General features: G+C 42.9%; 1 protein-coding gene across 1 annotated transcript; it reads right to left on the minus strand.

The window, feature by feature from the left end:
• Window positions 1-1402: 1402 nt before the first annotated feature.
• On the minus strand, window positions 1403-24598 carry pip4p1a (phosphatidylinositol-4,5-bisphosphate 4-phosphatase 1a). The gene is made up of 7 exons (XM_079530032.1): window positions 24250-24598; window positions 22199-22392; window positions 19821-19927; window positions 16352-16457; window positions 15767-15819; window positions 11298-11388; window positions 1403-2885 (listed from the first exon to the last, which is right to left on the minus strand). Exons 1-7 carry the CDS (start codon window positions 24371-24373, stop codon window positions 2742-2744), a joined length of 819 nt encoding a protein of 272 aa, XP_079386158.1. The 5' UTR covers window positions 24374-24598; the 3' UTR covers window positions 1403-2741.
• Window positions 24599-27035: the final 2437 nt, after the last annotated feature.

Raw genomic sequence — 27035 nt, forward strand, 5'->3', positions numbered from 1 at the left:
CAAGCCAAGCCAAGGGGAGAGCTCCACCCGTCTATTATAGGCAACTACAGTAAAAACATAAAACAAGAACAAGCATAACCACTTATGTGCACACTGCACAGCCAGCCTCCATCTATATGAAGGCCATATTAAACAGCCTTTTTGACATCCATGTCCTTTGTATATTTTAAGGGATGTAATCCTATTTAACCAAGTGTTATAGTGTATCGATTCGTTTGTGGGGTGGAAACCTCATGTCCAAAACTGTTACTTTTTCAAAGATTCGCACCGTGTTTCAAGCTCGCGGATCTGCTACTTTTGTGTGACGCTGTAGTATGATCAAGTAGGACATTAATTTACCCTTAAATACACAAGTTAAAATGTGGAGATAAGAGGTTTCTGCCCGACAGTAACGACACAAATAATGTATACATCTTTCGGTTATTGGCATATATTGGCCTATTTGTGTCGTGACTGTTATTGAAGTCTGACACCTTTACAAACATTGGATTCTCATTAGATTTTGCAATTTAGGGGTAAAATAGGTCCCATATGCTTGTATATGCATGGGAGTATGGGGGAGGATCAGCCCATGGCACAATTTACCTAAATTATGTAATCTAATTGAGAACACCAACATCTCACTGGCATTTTGCTGAAGTGTGTTAAGTTTTGTGTAATTATCCAGGTGTTTAAGGTCATGTTGTTTTGAGTGACAGAAAGGAGGAAAAAAATTATTTGGAGGAATGAAATCCCATCAAATTAAGATTGACAAAGGACCTACAGTACTGTGTATGTCAAAAAGGCTGGTAGCCAGAGCTCAAATAACCCGTCAGTCTAAAAGTCATTTGATGGATACTATGATGATGCAGCGTAACATCGACATGATTCCATCAGTGGGTGGTCAAAGCCTGGCAGTGTTAACCACTCAAACCCTCTAGTCTTAAGAAACACTTTGACCGCTTTCATCTACACCAAGAAAAAAAACAGCAGATCTGCTATAGTAGTGTTGGTGAATGTTCCCCCCAGAACAGACTGGGTTCATTCAAGTGATTCATGTAACGCCCCTCCCTGTTGAGCCTGTACCATGCATGTAAGGCCCCTCCCTGTTGAGCCTGTACCATGCATGTAAGGCCCCTCCCTGTTGAGCCGGTACCATGCATGTAAGGCCCCTCCCTGTTGAGCCTGTACCATGCATGTAAGGCCCCTCCCTGTTGAGCCTGTACCATGCATGTAAGGCCCCTCCCTGTTGAGCCTGTACCATGCATGTAAGGCCCCTCCCTGTTGAGCCGGTACCATGCATGTAAGGCCCCTCCCTGTTGAGCCTGTACCATGCATGTAAGGCCCCTCCCTGTTGACCCTGTACCATGCATGTAAGGCCCCTCCCTGTTGAGCCTGTACCATGCATGTAAGGCCCCTCCCTGTTGAGCCTGTACCATGCATGTAAGGCCCCTCCCTGTTGACCCTGTACCATGCATGTAAGGCCCCTCCCTGTTGAGCCTGTACCATGCATGTAAGGCCCCTCCCTGTTGAGCCTGTACCATGCATGTAATGCCCGTCCCTGTTGAGCCTGTACCATGCATGTACAATGCCGAACATGTTCTGTGGATTTCAGGACAGGAAGGATGTACACAGTCCTTATTTTCTGTGGCTCTTTGAGGGGGGGGGGGGGGGGGGGGGGCTGGCGGTTCTTCTGACAAACTAATGCTCAAGCCTTCCCAACTCCAAATAACAATGCTCCGTGTTTTGTGTGTGTGTGTGTTTGTGTGCGTGTAAATGGGGCTGTTGAATCCTTCTCTCACAACTTTGTTTTTTCTTATTTCTTTTAAGGCTTCCAAGCTGCTTTGGATCATAGTCAGTCCCTTGGGCACAATTCCACATAATAAACAGTGCGTTTTTAAAACAGAAGTTTAGCTCCAGAAATGTCTGGCTTCATATTGCAGACAGCCACTCGAGCAGTACTTGATCTCTGCTCAGAAAGGAGGGGGGGGGGGGGGGGGGGGGGGGGGGCTAGCGTAACGGCAATGATCAATTACCATCGTCTGACTTCATTACTGTAATTTACCACCATTAAACTGCCTTCATCTCCAACGATTAAGTCGATAATGTTATAAATGCCCAGATGCTAAATCTAAATGACAAATTAGGAGGATCGAAAAAGGCGCGGCTATTCCCGTAAGACAAGGGATTCGGGAAAGCGTTGCAGACACACAACTCAGCCCTTGTCTCAAGAAGTGGCTTTGGTGCAATGGATCATGTGCCACGGACTAAAGTGACCATTTAAAAACAGTGTAGGTACAGGGGATGGGGAAGGGGGGGGGAAGGAGGGAGAAGGGAAGAAGTTAAGAAGTGTTAAATTAAATGTTAAAATGAAAACTCACACTGGCCACAATATTAGAATATATAGATATACATATTGGCTATACGCATCGTCGTCATCATTATCATCATCATCATCATCATCACAATCATAGATAGATATGGAGCAGTAGCAGACCATGCCTTCTTTTGGTAGCCGTCCAGTTTTCAAGAATCACATTTAGAACATTGACTAAAATGTAGAAGGTAGAACAAGGAAAGGGGAAGAATCTTTTTTTTCTTTGTCATACATTTCTGAGTTTGGATTTAAATAAATATTTTTTTGTATCTTCTTATTTTAAAGCCCTCACTCCATCTAGCTGCGGGTTGTTGGGCTGGGGTCGGGGGACAGGCGATGCGGGCGGTAGGTAGGTAGGTCGGTCCGACCGGACCGGGTCAGGGTTTTATGTGAAGCTCTGCAGGGGCTGGCTGACTCTCATGCAGGCCCAGTAGAAGGCCCGGCCCAGTGTGAGGAGAACCAGGAGGAGCATTACTGCCCAGGAGGCGTAGATGCCCGGGTAGGTCTGGGCCTGCAGCCACGTCCCGGCCTGCAGAAGAGGAGAGATGAGAGGTCAGAACATGGAACCGTAAAGGTGGAAGGGAAGCTACTTTTCCTGCAGATGGCAGGAAGGTAGGCTTCTGACAATGCTGGGCGTGCGGAACCGGGCGGTGACCTTGTGATTTCGTGTGTCCCCCCGTCCCACTGAACATGTGATTCACTGCTCAAAAACACACTTCTCTGGGCGCCCGCTGGCCAAGTGGTCCAGGCGCATGCCACATAATATGTGGCATGACGCGCTGTCAGCCTATATTATAGGCTTTGGCCTGACAGCGTGCCGTGTGTTCAAGTCCCGTTCATGACGACCTTTGCTGCGTGTCTCTGCGTGGCTGTCCCTTATGTACTAACAAAGGAGTGTCCTTGAGCAAGACACTGAACCCTAAATTGCTCCTGATGTGTTGGCTAGTGCCTTGCATGGTTTCCGCCACCATCGGTGTATGAATGTGTGTTTGAATGGGTGAATTGATGCACAATCTATGTAAAGCACCTTGGATAAAGGCGCTATATAAATGCACCATTTACCATTCAGCCAATGAATTGTCAGGAAGTGTATAATAAATGCTTCTGTGATCACGCTGTCATTCTGTCATCTCTCTCATAATACTATTATGTGATTTCTGTTGAACATTGACCTGTACATGGGCGATATTAAATATGGTATGTATAATATGTTGATATGGGCCTTGTATTTTCTTGATGTTCCATCACGGCCACAATGTGCTCATTACGACGCACTCAAAACCAGAGCGTGATGGACCACACTATAATAAAGCATCAATTATGCAAACAGTCAAGGGGTTGCTAATTGCCATCTGCCGTGACTATGGCTAGTAATAATGGCTAATAAAGGCATAACACAGCCATACCAGATTAATTAATATTTCATGAAAAATGAAATTTTCATGTACTGAATTCCAGTTTCTGATGTCTCCGCGTTACAAAAATAGTGACACACACACACACACACACACACACACACACACACACACACACACACACACACACACACACACACACACACACACACACACACACACACACACACACACACACACACACACACACACACACACACACACACACACACACACACACACACACACACACACACACACACACACACACACACACACACACACACACACACACACACACTTTAATGAGGTTCAAAGAGTCTTATTTTAGCACAGAACATAGTGATCCTTTTTTTCACATGTAACTTTTGAAGTGAATGTACATTCGGGGAGGAACTCTGAGCGTTCCGATATCGTCTCAAAAGAGAACCAGTCAGATGGTTATTGGCGGTTGTAACATGAGCTACATTTTGTGCAGACCATAAGATCATTCCACCACAAGATGGGATACGTTCCATCTTCAGATTCAGGAGGCGACTCTTGAGAGTTCCAATATTCAATCAATATTTAAACAAGAACAAAAACAATTCCTTCTCAGAATTTGTGACTCTAGTTCGATATATGGGGGTGGCAGTAACCGAGTGGATAGAGAAGCCACCTCGGAATCATAAGGTCATCAGTCTGCCCGCCCCTGGGCTGCCCCAGTCTATGTCAATGTTTGATGGATTGAATACTTGTATTAACAGTTTGCAAAAAAAAGTACAGAGGTACACTTATTCAATAATGCTAAAAAGGATAACACAAAAAGCCCCAGGGCATGTTTCCATTGTGTTTGTGCGTGACTGCGTGTATTAAATGAATATAGACATACATTACTACAAGAGAGCATCAATACGAGCAGTAAAAGTATATTTACAGCAAAACTGTGGGGCGTAAAAAGATATATTTTGTTTTTGCAAGCTAGAAGACTTGTCTACTAGGTCCAGGTGCTCTTTTTTGGCAGTTTCGAGGGGGGTAGGGAGTCACACTTTTTGCACCCGATAATCAAGAGAATGTTCTAATCAGCACCTTAGAAATACCCCCAGTATGTGATAATCAACATACTGGGAAATCCAGAACTGAAACTATGGGAGCGTTTGCTTTTTGTGTCAATGATGGAGGTGCGCCGTGTCTGGTGGCCTTGAGCCACGTGAGGCACCGGCGAGCCAAGCATTGCGACGGCCACCAGACCTGACTCAGCGGCGTCTGAGTTACGTCCCGATAGAATAGTAAATATTAGTAGCCACTAGTTTCCATGCCCCGACAATAAAGTTGGTAATGACACGTTCAGCAGGGGGAGTCCTTGACCAGGCTATGTCTGCACCACCATGCATGCGTGCAGTCCGGGTGAACACAGCCAAACACCACAATGTCTAGTATGCCAGTATGGCCATATTAGCCATATTCCAACATCCTGATAACGGTTGATTTCGTATATTTAATACAGTGATAACGGACGAATCCGCTGCTTTTTGGTGGCTGTTGATAGGACATTCCACATTCTGGTGGCATAATAGTAGAATTAATTCAATCTGGGGGGAATGAGATCAGTGGAGCTCACTCCATTGTTGTGCCATTGGGCGTTACTCACTCTTTTTGAAGTAGTCAGACAGGTACATGGATCCCCTGAATATCTTGAAGACCAGACCCATTGCAAGTTGCTGTACTCTATCCTCTACCCTGAGCCATCCTACCGGCATCCTAGCATAATGAGCAGGGGTTAGGAGAGTCAAAGGTGTGAGGTTTAGTAGTAACTTGATCGGTTTGTTTTGAGAGGTCTGAAGTTTTTCCTCTTAATGCCTTAAGTACCATGAGGTGCATGCATAGTCAAAATGACATTGACTGAGTGTTCCAGCTAGCTAGTTCTCTAAACTAAAACCCAGTAGGTAATTCCCCAAAAATAGAAAAAAAAATTATTCAGTTTTGCCCCTTTCAATCTGCAATTTGTCCTTGCATGAGACCAGGAAAGCAAAGTCATCTGTGAACAAGATCAGGAGGTAGACGTCTTTACAATTAGGCATTTAGCAGACGCTCTTAATCCAGAGCGACTGGATATGGAGATCAGCTATTCTTTGAAAATAGTTAAACATTGACAACATTTTACCTTGAGTCTAAGTTTCCCAACGATGAATAATCACACAGATCACAAAGACTGCAATAATAACAAAACAAACAAAAAAACCTGTATAAAATGTGTTTGTTTTTAGAGGTCGTCCGTTTCACTCGCCAAACGTCACTCCACTTCATCTGACAAGCATGTCACCGCCAAGAAAACAGGCTGGCAGATGTCGTTTATCATGGAGGAACTGAAGGGGGTGGGGGCGGCAACACTTGTACCAAGCCATAAGCTAATGCAAACACATTGATATTGGCCTTCAAATATTCATAAACAAATATGCTTAGTGGAAACGCTCCAGACAGTTTTTTTTTTTATCTTCCATCTTGTTCCAACCTTCCAGTAAATGCACTGAAGTTTTGATGAGTCACTTAGGGGCATAGCCTACAGTCTGTCGTACAACCCGTTTGCCGCTCGTCGGAAATAGCAGGTCGACCAGCGGCCTAACGGTGCGACACGTTGTTGAGCTTGTAGATCTGCTCCTTTTGGCTAACGATAACAGCATGAGACTTTAATTGGCATCTTGAGAGAGGGGGCATGTGACACCCAGAAGAATGTTGCGGTTCCAGTAAGATGAAATGTCTTTAACTACGCTAAAGATATTTTTTAAATGTAATAAATAAATGAAATAGCTGCTTCTTATTTTTTTTAAAGCTTTTTTTAAAGCTTGCCAGCACTTAGTGTCTTATTGGCTGGATGCCTGGGCCAAGTTTGCAAAGCTATGCACGCCTCCACACTTGTCAAAAACTGTTGCTCATATTTCTTTTAAATATAAAACACTTTTTTTTTAATCGTTTGAAAAAGATTTATGGTAGCACTCAATCTAGGAAGAACTGGCAGGTGTGATATTAGACATTGTGCCCTAGCTCCCTGCTAGGGCGTTTGGGAATTGAAGTTTATCGTACTACTGTTGCACAAATGAGACATCATTCTGGATAACAGGCACGCACCCACGAGTGCCTGCAAAGTAATGTATTGTTAAGCTACAGAAGCTTTGTGTTTTATTTTTATTCCTAGCAGACAGGAGAGGACTGCGTTGAAGAAAAACAAGGCAAACACACTGCGTAACACCCCGGGGAGATGTCTGTTCCAAAAGGTATAGAAAGCACTAAAGCAGCCTCAAAACTGTTGGCTCTCTTGGGAGTTTTGTGATCTATCTTGTGACTTACCTGCACAGATTTCCTTCTCTTAAAAGGCCTGTACCCTACTAAATATGTATCATTGGGTATATTGTTATATATCGTCAGTCAGGTGGAAACCTCATTCAGTATGTACAAAACTGTTACTCAAAAATAGCAAAAAATAGAAGATCTACAAGCTCGAAACTTCCGAGGTGGTGGATCTGCTACTTTTGATGCTTTTGTGTGATGCTCTAGTACAGTGGTTTTCAACCCTTTTCACATCAAGGCCCATTATTGTCTCCACCAGGCCGAAGGCATGGGGAGAGAGTATGTTTTGCACTCCGTCCGTGTGTGTGTGTGTGTGTGTGTGTGTGTGTGTGTGTGTGTGTCCGTCCTTCCGTCCGTCTGTTACCAGCTAATCTCCGGCACCGGTGGCCCGATCCATGCCAAACTTTGCACACACACACACTCCCTGGATGCCAACGATGAACCTCTGCCCCACATTTTCCAGAACGGCCTGTTATAGCGCCACCATGAGGCCGACTTTTGTAAAACACATTTTTTTTATATTACTCCTCCATATTTTGTCCAAAAATCCCGCAAATCGTTACACAGTATCTCTATAGTCATGTGATCAAGACAGATCTGTCCGATATTGCATATTCCATCCTGATTGGCTAACAGTGACTTTCAAAATTTGCAGGATTGGCCCGATTTGAACTCAAATCATGAACGCAGCGTGCAATTTACGTGAAATCTTTCACATACGTTCCTACTAGGCTGAGGAATATATTCCACCTTTTCACATTGGCCTGTTATAGTGCCACCAACAGGTGGATTTTTGCAAAACACATTTTTGGAACAAAATGCCTCAAATCATCCAATTGCCATCCAAGTCGTAAGAAGAAATTGTACCCTTTTCACATTGGCCTATTATAGCACCACCAGGAGGCCACAACCTGACCTGCCCTGGTGGAGACCTGTGCCCCGAGGGGCACTTTTTCTAGTTTATTCTGCATTTGCGCCACAGACCACCTTTGGATGAGATTTAGCCAGTCAGACCCAAAGCTTAGAATAACAATTCTTCTACATTCTCTAATTGTGTATGTGTAGATGTCTTGTAAATTAATTAATGCATTTGTTAAAGAATAATTTAACTCTTGAAGAGCGTAAAATGAAACCAAATGGACCCGTAAAGAGTAAAAGATCTATAAGGGTCCATTTGGTTACCAACTCCATCATTTAGCCATGGGGACCACCTGGAACCCCCTCAAGGACCACTGGTGGTGCCCGGACCACTGGTTGAAAACCACTGCTCTAATATGATCAAGTAGGACATTCATTTACAAATAAAACACAAAAAACGTAGAATGTGGAGATAAGACAGGGCTCGAAATTGCAACCATTTTGGTCGGACGGGCGGCGCGCGCCGGTCCGCGCGCATGCAAGAGAGAGAGGGGGAATGAGAGAGAGAGAGGGAATATGAGAGAGAGAGAGAGAGAGAGAGAGAGAGAGAGAGAGAGAGAATAGCAGACTTGTGTTTCTACATAGCAGCAGTATTGATACTTTTAAAACATTAGAGTAATTTTTCCAGAAGTGAGTAGGCATAGCTATAAATGTCATGTTTTACATCGAAATTAGAAATTCTAATTATATGATCTAAATAGGCTATGAAGGTGAAAAACACAAAACAAAGAAAAAGAAAACAGGTGATGTGACTGGCTGGAATCAGTGTAGACTAGAGTGTCCTCATCTGTTTGATGCCTCGGTCTCTTTGAAGAGATGGATGAGGGACAGAAAGTCTGGACACTACATTTTAAATTCTGGCATGCATTTTCATACTTCATTAATTTTATGTTATTTGTAAACCACACGGTTATATGCCATTATTGTTTTTATGAATGTAAAAAATCGATTACATATTGGTGCTACTTAGATTTTGGTGGGTGCTCCTAATTTTTTTCTGGTGCTCCTTCATTTTGAAATTGGTAGCTACCAAGAGCCCTGTAAGAGGTTTCTGCCCGACAACGATGATATCTTGTTTAGCCTAGTCCCCCCCCCCCCCCCCCCCCCCCCGTTCCATTTTTTCTCCTCTCTTCAACAGATTGAATGCCACAGACCTGGCTGGCACCCTACTAAATATTTATCATTGGGCATTATTGTTGTATATCCCGTTTAGTTTTTCAGTTATGACTGTGTGGTCACAACCAACAGACTTTGTCTCCCTGCCCACTACCTCACCAGAGCCTTCTCTCCCAACCAACCCGTCTGTCTCCTTTGGCAAATGTGTGCGTGTGTGTGTGTGTGTGTGCGCACGCACGCACGCACGCACGCACGCACGCACGCACGCACGCACGCACGCACGCACGCACGCACGCACGCACGCACGCAGAGAGAGACAGAGTTATTTAATGAAAATCAAGATTTAACGTCCTGTCTCGCTATAGTGCTATCACAAATATTTCGCCCTGTGTAGCCTGGCTATTCCTGTGTGTGTGGCGTGCACGCAGAGAGAGAGCGAGAGAGAGAGAGAGAGAGAGAGACATGCGTCCTGTGTCGGTCTCGCCCTTGTATCAAGGTATCCTGCACGTGCATGAGATGTCAAAATGAATTGGAATTAAAAACAAATGATGTAACCTATATGTATCAGGTCTGGATCGCACCTTGGTGAACTCTTACAGTGTGTGATCCCTAGTCGGCGATCAATCATTTAGTGTGAAAGCCAAAAAGATAATATGACAGCCGATTTAAAAAAAGACTCTTGTAGTGTGAAATACATAACGATCTGATGACTCGCCGACAACTTTAAAACTCCTACAGTGTGTAGGGGCCATAAGATAAACCAGGAGTCCAAGTTACTATGAGAAAATGAAAATGCACAGACAAGACATCTTTGCCCCGTTTTAACAACATCGGGTGGTCTAGACCAGGGGTTCTCAACCCGTGGGTCGCGACCCCTCGGGGGGTCGCCAAATTATTTTAGGGGGTCCCCAAATTATTTTCACGATTTTTCAAAAATAGCAGACCTACAAGCTCGTAGCGCGCCACTCGGTGGCGCGCTATGAGCTTGTAGATCTGCTATTTTTCAATAGCTAAATTATAACAATGCTTAAAACACCAAAAGGGGTTCCCGCCCAAAATGGTTTAAGGTTATTGTAGCAGTCAATTTATATTGGGGGTCGGGAGGGGGCGGGGCGGGGGTCCCGAGACATTGCCAAAGCATTTCCGGGGGTCCCCGGCCAAAAACGTTGAGAACCCCTGGTCTAGACTCTAGAGCAGTGGTTCCCAAACGTATTAGCTCAAGACCCAAAAAGAAATGAGACGTTTGCCCAGGACACAAACTAGTGAAAATGGCATGATCTACAAGCTCACGACACATCACTTCATGCCGCCTTGTGAGCTTGTAGATCAGGTATTTCACTACTTAAACATTTGCTTACTAATTTATGGAATTTCTTAGATTTTTCATTGATTTCTTCAACAAGCTAAAAATCATTGAATTTTGTTTTCAATTTTGGGAACCAGTGGTGTAGAGGAGTCATTGTCAACCCCTGCACATCAAGGTTGATATCGGGCAATCGAGGAGCATCTGTGCCGGGGCGACAATTCTTTGTAGTTCTTGCCGGTAGTCAGCCATTAGTAGCGTCTGATCACCTGCCTGAATAGCATGCTGAAACAGTGGGACAACTCAGAGAGCTCTCTTTCCATTTGGCTATTCAGCAAGTCACAGCATGAGTGGAAGTGAACAACAAGCTCTACAGTGTGAGTATTTCACTCACATAGATCACCTGAAAGTATATATGTGCAAACTGGAAATGGACATGGACAGCATGCACCCGAGAGACAGAAAGATAGGTGTGTGAGACAGACAGACGGACACTTATCTTAATTATTTTACTGCTAAGTACGAACATATTCATATTCGTACAAACGGGCTATAACAATCATGGATCAAAAAGATCCAGATGGCACCTTTGTGGTATTTTAATTTAAAATGTGGAGATGAGAGGTTTTTCACACACACACACACACACACACACACACACACACACACACACACACACACACACACACACACACACACACACACACACACACACACACACACACACACACACACACACACACACACACACACACACACACACACACACACACACACACACACACACACACACACACACACACACACACACACACACACACACACACACACACACGTAAGTGATGTGTGAATGACGATGCAGTGAAGGCGAGTCCTGTTCACTCACCATCAGCCCAGCGGTCGAGATGCTGAATAGCAAACATAGTAGAAAACACCACAAGCTCCGCCTCCGGGGATACCTCTGACCAATGGAAGAACTGCGTGACAAAACAGTGAGCAGAAATGTGTGAAATGTCAGGCGATGAAACGCATTAGAAAAGTGTTTGTTGTGACCAGGGATTTCTAAGAACATTTCAAAACACAACGTGGCCTTTCTCATGTCAAATATTTTACAGCTTTAAGGTGTCCTGGTCACGTAAAATGATTGTATGAACTATGCAACGATTATTATCCCTCACATCCCCAGCAAAACAAAACCCTATAAAAAACAAGCTGCCAAAAGCAGCTTATTGTGAGGGAGGTAATACTAATGAAGGAATGTGATCATCCGTGGTATAAGTCAAAGAAAATCCTATGCTTCAAAATAGTAGAGCACAATCCCAGGGATAAAAATAAATCATGAGGTTATGAAGCAGGGTAAAAAAAAAATCATTATCAACCGGATTGCAGGGATAACCAAAGCATAGTGTTTAGTCTCACATGACTGGAACAGTTTATATTCATTTAGATTTTTGGACAACAATGCTATGAATACGATAAAAATGTAGATAATAGTGTCCATTTGTATTATACTGTTGATCATTATTTATCCAGTGCCTGGATCCACGCATTAAAGTATTTCCTTTACTTATTGAGAACTCTCCATTATCAAATCAAGTCGGCATTAAGTTTGAGGCTTGAGTTCTTATCAGTTTCAGCCTGATCCCAAAGGGTTGCAAAAGCCTGTCGGATAAGGCTGGGTTCAGGCGAACAATACAGTATAATAAGTACATATACTGTATTATTCGGTCAGGTCGGATGGAGCTCGGTCTACACAGGAAAATATAATAAAATAAAAACGAATACAAGTACCGATTGAATGTTTCAAGTAGACAAACAAGGTCTACAGCAACTCCCCAAATCAATGCACCCATTAGCCAGATAAACAGCCCACAAGAACCCCCCAAAAATATATATAAAACCAGTTACCACAACATATAGTATTTGTCTTTTGGTGTGCCATTTTTCAGTTTATTCAAATTGAGTGGTTCTATTCCAGACTCTGATTTGAATACATGTGTAAATGTAAACTACACTGTACCACAGTGTGCACTCTTGGTGAAGGACAGAGGGATAATAGCAAGGTTTATAATATTCACTACTGTATCAACGAAAGTTGTGGGCAGACTCAGAGCATTCACACATCGTGCCTAGGGTTGGGACAGACCCGGTTCCGAGATTGCGGGTCCGGATCCGGTTCCATCGTTTTGAGAACAGTTTGCGGAACCATTCATAAAAAAAAGTCTTCATTTGGCTCCGCTGTGTGACTGTCTGTGCATGCATGCAAGTGACTGTGGTGACGTCACCCCATCTACATGAGTGGGGTCGGGGAGGATACGCCCACTGTTCTGGAAGAATGTGTGAATGCTGTCCAGAATGGTTCTGTGACCGGCGCGAGCGAAACATAGCCTAGCGTAACTATACTAATATCACTGCGTCGATAATCTGCCTTGGGCAATAATATGCATTGCAAAGGCAGATGAAGGCCAGCTAGTGGCTACGCCAAGCCAAGCGAGACAGTTGGTGTAATGTCGAAGAGACAGTACAAACCTCTCTAAAGTGGTACATTAACAAAGAGGGAAATAACTTTGAGCACGCAAAGTGCAATAAATGCGATGCCATAGTTTCCTGCAAAGGTGATTGCAACTTGCACGTCCACAATGAGGAAACATCTCAAAGCTCAATACACAAGATTAATCTAGGCACATGCAAGTTTAAAGCCGTGCCCGTAGGTCAGCCACGTACAGCCGGCGGGGGAGGAGGATGATGAAGACGCAGAGTCTGCAGCTGGTTCACTTTCCCCAGGCTAGTAACACTACTAACTTCTACAGAGCTTTTTATTAGACTTATTGTAACTGTTTATTGTGTTAATTTAGAACGCCAATGACTCAACGTCTGTCTGTCTGATATTTTATGAATCACGTTAACTATAGAGCCATAAATCAAACAGTCAATTTGTCTGCACTTAGTTACAACTTACAATGCAACTCAACTGCTTTTAAATTGGCTCTAAATTAGTCTTGCGACGCAGCCTTTAGGTGAATATATCTGCATGCTTTGAATGATTGATTACTTTATAAACAGTTTGCAGAATATAAAGCACGTGAACATACAGTTCAATACAAGGTCTGCTAAGAGGATTTGTAACCGAAGAAAGCATATGGCTTGTTTCCATTGGGGTAACTGGGGTCATTCATATTAAATGAATTAATCTAAACATTAAAAACACAAATATACAGTACAAATTGCAATAATTATATTGTTGTGGTGGCTGGTGGTGGTGAAGTCTAAATAATAGTGCATACCTCATAATTGTAAAGTGCTATTAGCCTACAATAAAGCGGATTTGTATGATTGAATTTGTGTTTATTATGTACTTGTATAATACAAGTATAATGTATGTCAGAAAAAAGGGGAAACAAATAATATTAGGAACCGTTAAGGATCACATATTGATTGTTTGATCATAAGTGCAGGCACATTTACACTGTATATTCTTTGCTTTCTGCGTTTGTTTTGTGTTGATTTGTCGTGAAGTGTACAGAGACCCCTTGGGGTGATGTTGCACTATAAATACATAAACTGGGAAAAACTGAACCATTTGTTATTTAGATAGACATATTCTGTTCACAAATCCTAAGAATGTAATTTACCACGCAAGTTCAGACAGAAGCTAGGCGTGAAGTTCCCCTGCTGTCCTAGTCACTTTGTTGTAGCAGTAAATTGTTTTTCTTTGCACTCCATTTAGGTGACAATTTAGCCCGTTGTTTGTTGACTAGGTGGTTCATGCATTTACATGTTCTCGCACCATTTGTAAGTCACTCTGGATAAGTGACTTCAGCTAAATGCATAAAGATTGTAAAGTGAATCCAACCCAGAGCCTGGTTTTTCTTCAGCCCCTCTCAGGTATCCTCACTGTCTAACTCTGTATAACCAGACTGTCAAGGAAAGTGAACTGTCTGCTGCCCTTTAGAAGAAAACAAATGTGCAATGAAAGAAAGTGACTAGCTCAATTTCCATTAGAGGGAGCGGCTATACCTAGCGGGTGTATGTATGTTGGTGGAGGATGCACGCACGGCCGAGTGTGCAACCACAACAATTCCACACAGTTTTTTTAATTAGCTTTTTACCATTTAATTTTATTATGTCAACTGATTCCTCCCCACACACATTGCTGTGTGTTTTCACTGCTGTGTGTTGTCACTGGCTCACCTGCCATTAAGGAGCCCCCAACGGGAGGACGTAGAGCCTCTGTCCTACTCCTCCTGCCCAAAACTCCCCGCTGGCAGGTGCTGCCCCCAGCCCGTAGGAGTACACGTAGTGAGTCAAGAATCAACCTCCCCATACACCCGGCTTCCCTCCCCTGAACACGGGCAAATGGGGTTCGTATAGACGCTCAAAGTTCGAACATAGCCGGATGCACCGCGGTGGATTCGAACCCACTTGTAGAAGTACATTTATTTTGATTACACCAGTCAGTCAGTAATGTTTTTTTTGCACATTTCAGTTACAGGCTTTGTACATTTGTACGTTTGTGTGAAAGTTTTGTTCGCACAAAGCCTAAAAGGCATTATGCAGAATTATAATTATTATTTATCTGATCCAGTGTTCAATGCCAGAAAACACAATAAAAGTCATTAATCACAATTATTTGTATAAAATGTCACGATCGTGGCCTGGTTGGTTGTGGATACAGAGCCTGCACCAGAGCTTGAAAGTTGTTACTGTCGGGCAGAAACCTTGTATCTCCATGTTTCATTTTTTTGGTGTTTTTGCGTAAGTTAATGAGTTAATGTCCTACTTAACTCTTAATTGAATTACTTAACACGTTCCCCGCCGTTCCCGTAATAAAGTAAATAAAGCTTTAGTCTGGCCGCCCGCCGATCCCATATGTTACGTGATAAGGGTCTTTATATTATTTAATCCATGTTTTGATCTGATCGAGTTGACAGCCGAGTCCCGTTAGCATGCTAGTGTCGAGTGCGACATTGGACCACGCCATCTTAAGTTGCGTGCGCATCTCTCCATCTTTTAATGGCCTTTATCTCCAAATCGACACCATGAATGTTGTTTCTGGTCAAAACAAGGTTTTTCAACGGCCGACAGCCGGCGCTGTGATACTCGAGGTCAGGTTTTTTTCTGCACCCAGCGAGAGAACAACAACAAAATAGCCTATGGCCTGACCCTAGGCTATTTTAACATTTTAAAAATGTTTTGGACATACAAGGTTTCCGACCGACAACAACAAAGTGCAATACTGCATGTAGCTTTCAGACCCTGGGAATCTTTTAGTACTGAACAACCTTGCTGTCGGCAAGAACAGAACAGAACAGAACAGCCTTTAGCGGTGGTAGAGCAAATGGATTTGCCACTTACACTTTCCTGCAGTGTGGGCATCTGGCCAGCGTCCTGTCTGTAAACTCTGTCCACTGAAAGGAGAAAGGCAACGAGAGGTGAGGCACTGCTTGATGTTGACACTGCTGGAAGTCATTTGATCGCCAAGATACAGGACGTGAACATCCCACACATCTTTTTCACGTCTTCCCACATTTTATTGACCGCATTAAAGTTTGTATTAACAGCTTATAAAAATAGCTAAAAATTATAAAATGGTTGACTTTAACTGTGTGTTTATGCTGGTTTTGCTATCCATGGCAATAAGCATCAAATCCTCAAAAAAAAAAGAGGCAGGTGAATGAACATGTAATTTACTGCAGTTCGCTTATAACCCATTTATACCTTTTTGTCTATGATCTCTGCGGCATGACAATCAACATATTGAAGAAGACTTACAATATATAGTCAAAGGTGTGAATAAACAAAGCTTTCGGAATGGGACCTAGGACAATGGTTTGAGAGCTAATGAATTGTGTTTCAGATCAGGGTCTTAAAATAAGACATCATCACTGTTTCTATGGAGAGAGAACGCGTTTCCATGGTGAGAGAGAAAAGGCTTCATACCAAGAAAGTGTTGTTGCAGTGTCCACAGGATACTCTGGCCCCGGCCGGCTGGGGGTCAGGACTGGCAGGACCAGGGTGCACTGGACCCAGGTTAATTATCCTCTTACTAGACACACACACCACACACACCACATGCATGGATAAAAAGCAAAAGAAACATCTCATGACTGAAAGGTTTTGTCTAATCTGTGATTAGTGAAACAACAAAAAGCTGTGCGTGACACAAACACACCTCAGCAGTCGCCACACGCTTTCATTAGCATTCACATTTGGGGCGGGGGGGGGGGGGGGGGGGGCACTGTGTGGTTTAAAGTTTAACCACTGTCAACCACACTTCCATATTTCATGTCAAAGTCCACCGGACCGGTGGCCTAGCGGTCTGGGCAGTTAGGCTGCAATGCAGCGTGTTGAGGGTTCGACTCCCATCCTGATGACCTTTGCTGCGTGTCACTCCCCGTCTCTCTCTCCCCATTTCCTGTCTACATACATAGCAATAAAGGCAGAACAAGCCGAAAAAATATCGCAATAAGTTTATGCATTTGGCTGCGGACGGCCAGCTAAAAGATATTTTGTGCCAGGGACCACCATACGAGCCATCTGTTGGTAAAATGTTTCAAAAATATTCCAAATTGTTCACCCTGGCTCACGACGTGTCCTGGAACCCCCTCAAGGACCGCTGGGGGTCCCCAGACCCCACTTTGAGAACAACTGGGTTAAAGCCTAGCCTAGTTTACACCTTCCGTGAAGGCTCCATTCCAAACACTACAGGCACTGTCAATGTGATATCACAGTCTCACACGTTACCACTGTAGCTCGAATCCACTAAATGTTTCTGTCAGGGGAATGGACTGAGATGCTGGAAGATGGACAGTACAAAAGCACAACAGCACAGCAGGAGGGCTAGCAGCTATACGGCAGACAGACAGCTGTCACTTGTGCCCGTTTTAAATCCACAGACGGATGTTTGAGATCTTAAATCAAGTGAATGGAATGTCAACGCTCCACCACAAACAAACTGGAGCAGGTTAGGATTCCTCGTGCCCGAGGCACAAAATGCTAGTTTTTTTTTTATAATTAATTTTCGTAAAAAACTATTGTAGTCACAAACAATTTTCATTTATAAGTAAGTTAAGGATAGTCTTAATGTGAAGTAATATAAAATACAATTCTTGTTTGTTTTGTTCTAATGAGGATATTCTTTGCTTGCTTAAATTACCTCATTATGCTTTTGAAGTACCAATTATAGCACATTCACCGATGTATTTGCAGTTTTGCACTTTCATTCCTCTGTTGCTTAACAGCTGACAATGTGGTGGTTGGTGGGGTGGGTGGGAGAGGCTGAGCAAGCTGTCTGAGTATTTATGTATGTACGCATCTGTCTGTATCTGTGTACTGTACGTTATGTATATTGTCTGTATCCGTGTACTGTACGTTTTATGTACGTATCTTGTTCGTGTGTTACGGGTCCCCCTCGAAAATGAGATGCATCTCAACGGGGCTATTTGGGACATTTGGAGTCCCTAGAAAATCAATAAAACACGAAAGTCTATTTCTATCTATTTGAAGAGGTTTTTTATCGGCCGCCACCAGGAGGCCGACATATGTAAAGAAGAAATGCAACTTGACAGTTTCATGGTGGTGCTAGAACAGGCCAAGTCGCGTCTTCACATATAACTGCACCGATCTGCGTAAAACGTATGCATACTCCCTACAGCCCATTTGTGCAACACTTTTTTTTATATTAGTCCTTCAGATTGTATGTGACCTGTGCCCTGAGGGGCACTTCTTCTAGTTGGGACATCTTTTTCTTTAGTCTTATTGTTAGCATGCTAACAATAACCTTGTTAAAAACTGTTACCATATTGTTTAAACAGGGCAAAAATATACAGAATATGGATAGAGTCCAGTAGACTGTCCATCGACTTTTGCCTTTCCTAGACCAGCATACTCAAAGCATATTCGAGTGTCACTGAGCCAGTTTCTCATTTCTCAGAGTCAGTTATTGCTGCACAAAATAAAACAAAGGAGAAAGTGCATGCACATTCAATCTCTAATCTAAGTTTTGGACAAAACACAATCAACAGTAAAAAATAAAATAAAAGTTCCACTTTTTTATTGCATTCGTTCAACATTTGCTCGTCATCAAAATGTTGAACACTAATAACAAGAATCATATTTACAGTTTAAATGTAGAAAAACAAGGTTTCTGCCAGACAGATACGATCTGAAATGTGTATCTGCACAGACCCACAGTGATCCCGAGTACACAACCATCTAGGATTCTAGGAGGTCCTCGCCGCAGTCATTTTATTTGGCAAATATGAATTTTGCTAATGAACTGGTATTACACTGAGGCTGAGCAACGCTTCTCGCCTACCAGTGAATTGTCATTTCCCCGAAAGGAAATATTACATCATCTGCTCTATGCAAATCATAATAGTCTGTGATTAATAACGCTGTGACTTATGACACATTGTCTTTAGATGAGAGAGGGAGTCAGACTTTTGTATTTTCAAAGTCTTCTAGTGTATGGTAGATGTGAGAGAGGGTGACAGACTTCAGTCTTTTCAAAGTATTCTAACGTATGGTAGGCATCAGGCATAAACAAGAACTCTTATCTTACCAATTATATTAGGCTCTCCAGCACAGTCTGTTGCACTGTTCAGCTGTCAAACATCATTCCTGGTTTGGTGTCTTTTGCAATAAAAATCACAAAATGTTTTTTAACATCTAATTGGGCAGTCGATTTGCTGGAAGTGTTGCTCGAAGGGAATACTTTGGCCTTGCTTTGGCAAGAATTCTTGACAGACTTGGCCTTAAAACTTTTCTGCGTCAGACACAAGTTGCAGTTTGCAAATCATCTCGTCAATAACGTTTTCGTTTTCCACTGAAAAACTAAAATGTTGCCAGACAATTGATTTCCATCCAAATGGAACATCATCTACATTGTTTACCTATGTCGATTATCATTATCCTGCTGTGTGCCACCCACATAAAAAGCTTCCGCGGTGGAGAACACAATGCAATGTGCAAGGCAGTTACTGACTAATTGGCTCGTGGACTTGCTGATTGCTGAATGCTGATTGAATTTTAAATGTGACTGTTAAATATGAAACTGTACTCGGCACAAATGAGCCACCTGTACAGGGTACAGACACTGTCACCATAGTCTCTTGAAACAGCTTGAGAGACTACCGTTATCATTCACGATACATTAAATAACATTTTACCCTTCAGACAATACTGAAGCAAAGCTGTGTGAATTAAGTCGTTTTGTCTTCATACAACACTTGGAAAGTCTTCTAATCTATGTTCAGGGCAGAGACTTAATTGTGAAACACATTTTTCTTACTAAATGCACACATACACACATCCCAAGTTCTCATGCTCTTGTTGAGAGAAACAAAATCTATTTCCTATAAACCTTTAGATTGGATGGCTCATTTCCACACACACACATTCCTCTCACCAGTACGGCCTGGGACAGGCAATCCTTTGGGACGTCACTTTGCAGATGAGCAGACAGTTACAGGGACAGCGCACGTATTTCTTTCCTGCCGGAGCATTCTTAATGGGCTGCAGACAGAGGGAGCCAGAGGCACATGACAGAGGATAGAGAGAGAGGTAGAAGATGAGAGCACCGCTATATCACAAGCTGGAGGAGATAACAAGGCAATTACTCTGGCCAGATGAGAATTAAAACAATAATACAGAGAGGTGGGGGGGGCAGATTCAGTGAGATATTGGAATGGTCTCTACGCTTGCATTTGCTGGAACAGGGCCAAAGCATTATATAGCACGCTGATTGTGTTCCCAACTCTTGTGTTAAAGCATGCTTAACAGGAGCAGGGATTGCATTTTTCTACAATTCAAATGGCTTTGAAGGGAATAATGACATGGTGTTAACCACTTAAGCCCATATACAAATAGTGAGTAGATCGACTATTCTCGTAGATCAGCGGAGCTGAATGAAGCCAGTTTGTGAACCAGTAGGGTACTGCGATTTTAACCTACTTCACCCTACTGGCTCACCTGCATAGCTTGCAGCACATTGATGTGGAAAGAGATGCAGGAGAACCGGACATGTGGACATGTGTCCAGTTGTCCACATGTGTCCACTGTGTCCAGCTATAAAATAGGATTAACCTTATAGTAGTCAGACAACTATTCCACAATCTCCGAATGCTATAAAGAGTCTGGAACTACATCTCCCGAAATCCGAGTAAGGAAGCTGCCATTTCCGTTCATGAAAATATATTTTAAAATATCTTTAGAGGTTTTTTTTTTTTAATTTCCATTTCTGCTAATAAGCAAGATATGCTTAGATGATTTCCATTTATATTAGGGTACATTTGCGCAACTGTAAAGACGAAACGGAAGTGGCGAGGAGGCTCCACTTCCGCTTTATATTTTACTCATGATGGCTCTTCCGTTGCTCCAGACTGTATGATGGAAGCATTTGAAAATTGCGAGAGGCAACAGTCTGGCACGCGAGACTACCCTTATAGTGAACAGAAATACATACTCACACATAAAGGATGTAAGGTTAGTAACCAATTAGAATCAGAATGTGTGGTTCTTGTTATAGTAGGAATACCATGGTATTATGTCTTTGTTAAATAAATGATACATTATTTGTAAACTTCAAATACCGGTAGGTCTTTTTAACACATTGACCGCCGACACCCACATCTGTACAAAAGGTACTCCAGGACCGCCACCCAGTCTATTAATACGGAGAGACCCTTAGTTTGAAAGCCGTTTCACTTGAAAGCAGAGAGTCAGGGAGTGAATTATCGCTATGTAACGGGTGCCTCGATTGTTATTTAATTCACCCAGAGCATACATTTTTGTAACCAGGATCATATTGTTTGGGGAAATGAGGAATTTCATGTATTTATTTTTTGTTGTGAACCATAATCAATTGATATTAAAATAGGCGTCCAAAGGCAATCTCGGCGCAGAGGGCATTTGGACTGGGAGGTGTCAAAAGGGAATGTGTGTTGATAGGCTCACATACACAAATTCACATGATTAATCTGATAATATTTAAGTATCTGTTCTTATAGTTAAGTTTATGACCTGCCACACACTTCAGTAGAAAATACTAGTCACCTGTTGCGGCAGCCACTCTTTTGTCTTTTTAAGACTTAACTCTTTAGATGTTTCTGCCGTGAGCTGGCACCACTACTAAGACTGGTGTGCGTTTAGCATCCTCCTGCACAGTGTGGCATAAAACACCATCACCTCAACCTAATTAATTAATGGTCATATCTGAAATGGGGACTTCTCTTCAATTTTCCTCCTCTCAACTCGCCAGTTGCAGTCCTGTCCATCAGTGTGATGATGGTCTACTACGCCCTCATTTGGCCAAATTGGAAATTGTGATCTTCATAAAATACTTCGAAACTGCTTCACTAGAACAATGTGGGTGTAAAGATACCGGTAGTCACTGAAAAATAAAATAAAAATAGAAATCTTTTCACACGCATAAATTATCATCAACGATGTTACAACTTTCATACACTACCAGTTTTAACGGTTCAATGCTGAATTTGTTCACGGACGGATGTGGTTCTGTTTTGTAACGTAGGTGTACAGACCTCCAGCCCTGGATATAGATGATCTACTAGCTCACGCGTTGCGCTGCCATGCATTGTGAGCTTGTACACTGTACGGCACACAGTCAAATATAAATCGGGCTTAACGCCTGTACTGCTTAAGACTGGTTGCTTGTAAATACTGGTCGATACTAGTGTAAAATGGAAATTCCTTGGATGTTAACTTCTGAATGTAAAGCTCAGAGTGTGTGTGTGTGTGTGTGTTCAGACCCTGGTGGGCTCCTACCGTGGCCTCATTGCAGACGCCACACTTGACCACGTGCTGGTGGATCTTGCCCTCCACAGAGATCAGGCTCTGACACACCCTACAGCTGATGACCGGGGCACTGCCGCTCTCTGGGGACGTCAGGGGGGAGTAGGGCGGGGGGTCCTCCCCGAGGAGGATGGAGGGCTGGGTGGGGCTGGGGAACGGGGGAAAGCCTGGCGAGGAAGGAGGAAACATAAAGCAGAGGTTATGAAACTTTATCATATCAAAGGACGCCTACATAATGTATTTGACCACAGAACCCCATCTGAAAATGTTTTGTACCAGAGACCCCCTATACATTGTTTTTGTTTTAAAACAGCAGATCTTCACACTCAGCTCACACAACACATCCCAAACTTGTAGATTGGCTATTTTGAAACAGCTGCGGTTAAACAGATTTTGACACTTTATTACAGATTTGGGGACCCCTGGGGGTCCCATGGCCAAACCCCACTTGAAGAACCACTGACATGAAGTTATCATCAGACCAGTGGGGTCAACCATGAATGGAATTTCTTCAGGGGAAGGGACTGGGAGTCAAGTCACGAGAGCTGGAGCACCAGGCTGTGAAGGGGTTAACCTCCATGACAGAGTAGCCTGTTAAGTTGTGGATTAACAAGAAAATGAGATTTGGTCTTGAGTTCAGCTGAAAGGAGCTTTATAATAAAATGCCACTGGAATGCAAAGAGAGGCTGTTTAAGTTTAAGTGTGTGTGCGTGTGTCAATGTTGCCATGTCTTTAAGTTATTATACCATTATTATAAGTGACTTTGGGTCTATGAAGTCTCTTGTAAATATTGGTAGTTGCAGGTTTTTTTGTTGCTTATTTGGGCTTGCTTCCTAATGTTAAAGCAAGACAAGTGTCTCTGACTTTTAAGCCAAATTAATGTATTTGTCCACAGACCCCCATCTGACTAACAAACTAACTAACATACTATACTATTTGAAAACGGCTGATCAATTTGCCGCGTATGTGTGATGATCATGTGGCCTAATCACTTCTTTTTGGCTTGTTTCTCTTGCAAAATCTGGCACTGGCGCGTGCATGCAAGTGTCGGTGTGTGACAGAGAGAGATAGAGAGGGCCAGTGGTGGTCATTGCAGTGACTAGGTGTGAAACTGGGAATAGAAGAATATTAGATAATTGAATCAGACCTACATTCCATCTCTGTGTGAACAAATAATGTCCAGCAGCGAAAAGTGTCCCATTTAGAATAAACACTTCTATCATATTATAACAGTCAATTAGTACTAGCCGCACCTCCTCTCCTCATGCCTTTCCCATTAATTTATTTTAAGCCACATACTAGTCCCTCCCCCACCTACCCACCTGGGCTGCTGATTGGTCGCAGTGCTATCTTGCAGCAGTCCCAGGGAGCCTCCGTATTGGCCGGATCGATTGTCACCCAAATCAGATGTTTTCCGTTTACCAGTCAAATTGTAGAGTAACAGTTGGCTAGCCTTTAGCTGACAGTGGGTGCAGCAAGCAAGTGTTATTATCTGCTACTGTACCTTAAAAAGAAAATGCATGCAACCTCTTGCAAAAACTATACAATAAACGGCAATCATGGGTGCATGCCTGTAGGAATTGTCATATCAGCCTCTCCAGTGACAGTCTCTAAGTCTACTGAATGGTTAGCAGCATAGTAGCCAATGTAGCATTAGCTGCATTTACAATTACTTATGATAGGTGGCAAGGCTAGGCTAACTAGCACAGCCTACCCAGCCAGCAAACATCACGTTCACAACAACAACACAATCCCAACAGGACTTTTCAGAAGCTACCACCCTGTATAATAATACAACACAAACATCTGCAGGCCTGCTGTCACTGTCACTGTCACCTGCCTACCTACTACCGCTGCTATGCTACAAGGCTAATGCCAAGTCAGTTCCACACTGACTTGGCATTAGCCTAGCCTTGTAGCTTAGCAGCGGTATAGCATCTCCTCCACTGGAGATGAGGCTAGTAGGCTGGAGTGGTAGAGAGACAGTCACACACACAGAGAGGGAGAGCTCCATGGATACTTGCTTTGTGGCTTGTTGGGCACCACGCCATAGGGCGCCACTCCGGGCGACACTCCACCGGCGCCGAGCAGCCCGCCGCCGCCGTCCCCCAGGTCCGACAGCAGCGGGGACCTCTCACCGTCCGCCATACCGAGAGAGAGACCTGACAGAGATAGAGGAGAGGACCACCAGGGGACCGCTGCCTGCCTGCAACCAACCAAACGAGCCAACGACGTGTGTTCTGTATTGTTGTGTCGGAAATGCCTGCGTCACATGATCACACCACCACCTCCTCACCTCCACCCTCTATCTATATCGATGCCTCCTCCACACTGTGCTGTATGCCTATGCTCTCTGGGTATGGTGGTTATGGTATATGCTGTTCAGTATCATAATGCTGCTGCGGTAACCTACGTTTTCTGTGTGCATGGAGCATGATGGAGGGGCTGACAGTCACGCCCCTTCGGCCATAAGGGGTGATTTTTAATAATAATAATAAACTTTATTTATATAGAACCTTTCAAAACTGCGTTACAAAGTGCTATAAGAAGCAAAAACAAAATAATTATTTATTACTATTTTATTATTATTATTATTATTACGTATTAGTATTATTATTATTACATATTAGTATTATTACTAGACCGGTGCCCGGCTGTAGAGCACTGAGTCGGTAACGATGGAAGTTGGAGATCCATGCCCCCGTTGTATCCGTGTCAGAGTACCCGTTCCAGCCATCTGTCTGTGTCCCTTTTATGCCCATATATGGAGATTCCTGTATCTCTCTCTGTGTCCCTTTATTCCTATATGGAGTTCTGTGTCAGGCATGCGCAAATATGGAGTGTTGTGATTTCAGAACTGGCCAGCTCCAGAGCCCGGGCAGAGGCCTTTTGTGGCGGTTCTGGACAACCGTGGGTCCGACCGACTTGACACCGGGCACTGCACCCCCTGTGGGGGTGTGGAACACGTGTGTTGAATTTGACGGTCGGTGGGGCAAACGGTTCTCAAGTTACGTGGATTACAACCGTACACACGTACGTACGTACGTACAGACAGACAGACGCACAGAGACATGGTGCATGTCTCTGTAGATTATTATTAACCACAGTGGTGTAAAAGGTACTCAGATTTTTTTACTTTAAAATGCTCAAGTTCGTACAGCAAAAAGACCTACATTCAAAACTTCACTTGAGTAAAAATGTGTTCATTAATTATTTGAATGATGCAGCTGGTAAAAGTGAGGCTCATTTTAATGTCTTTTTACTGCTGGGTATCTCATAACGTAAAAACATCCATTTATCGCTTATTGCATTTAATCAAAATTTGCAAAGTAACTTAACAAATGCTGTCAAATAATGATTGTGCAGTAAAAAGTTAAATATTTAACTCAATGTACTTCAAAATTGTACTTAAAGTTCGATCTTTCTGGTTTGACAAAGTTTAACCTGATTAATTTCAATTTCTCCCCAGAGCAAGCAGCCTCTATTAGTTCAGCGGTAAACATTTTTTTTCAGCACTTGAATAGGAGACCTGCGTTCAAATCCGGGATAGAATAGGAGGGTCACATAGTGCAGCTTTAAGTACAGTAGGCTACTTGAGTAAATAGCCTACACTTTCAGTGTTTTTACTTTAACGGACATATAGGGGGAGTAGGGACATAGAGATACACACGGCCAGTTATTGGAGTGTTGTGCTGTGCACCGCTCAAAAAGACAAAAATCAATGATATAAGGAGGTCTGGGACCCAGAGCCACTTGTGAGCTTGTAAATCGACTATTTTTGGCAAAGAGGTTTGGTATAGAGGGAAAAGGAGCAAATCAAGTAGGCTGTTGAAGGTTTAAGTGTATGAAATGAACAAAAAAAAACATTAATTTACACAGCACTGATGATAGTCAATGAAGCTATGAAATCTATGAAAAGGTTAAATCTCACAATTGTAAACAAGGTAATGGGGGTCCCTTCTTCATCTCTCACAGCTAAGGGGTTCTTGGCCTGAAAAACCCCTGATATATAAGATAATAATATGATTGATAATATAACATACATTACAGAAAGTAATTTATGAAATGAATACTTAAATAGGGAGAATGCAAGGAAAGAACCCATTCTGAAATCACATGTTTGTTAATGTGATAATATTATGGTGTCACTAGTACCGTATTATGCCGAAAATACTGTGATTATAAGACTCATTTGTGGAAAAAGAACATTGAAAGTCAAATAGTCTAGTCCCGATTATAATACGAAACCGTTTTTTAGGATAGTTCCATTGGAAAAAAAACGTAGTCTTATATTCAAAACAATAGGGTACTAGGAGACACTGTGTAATATGTCATGCACAGTAAAATGCTCTGCGTTATCGGTCTATTTAGTTGCATTTGTACACTTCCACAGTTGAATTAAAATTAACATGAACTGTGTAGTATAACTGTAAAAGACAAGACAGCATTTAATGTCATTCTTATTCAATTTAATAAAAGGATGTCATTCAGTTCAATAGCAGTACTCAGAGCTAAAAAAAGGTTGCCTGAACACAAACCAGAACTGATCTTGGCAGTTCTCTTTTTGTCTCCACCAGGCCGAAGGCATGGGGAGAGAGTATGTTTTGCACACCGTCCGTCCGTGTGTGTGCGTGTGTCCGTCCTTCCATCCGTCCGTTACCAGCTAATCTCCGGCACCGTTGGCCCGATCCATGCCAAACTTTGCACACACACTCCCTGGATGCCAACGACAAACCTCTGCCTCAAATATTCCTCAACGGCCTGTTATAGCACCACCATGAGACCGATTTAGGCAAAACACATTTCTGTA

Source organism: Electrona antarctica, assembly GCF_951216825.1.
Source record: "Electrona antarctica genome assembly, chromosome: 19".
Lineage (NCBI taxonomy): Eukaryota > Metazoa > Chordata > Actinopteri > Myctophiformes > Myctophidae > Electrona > Electrona antarctica.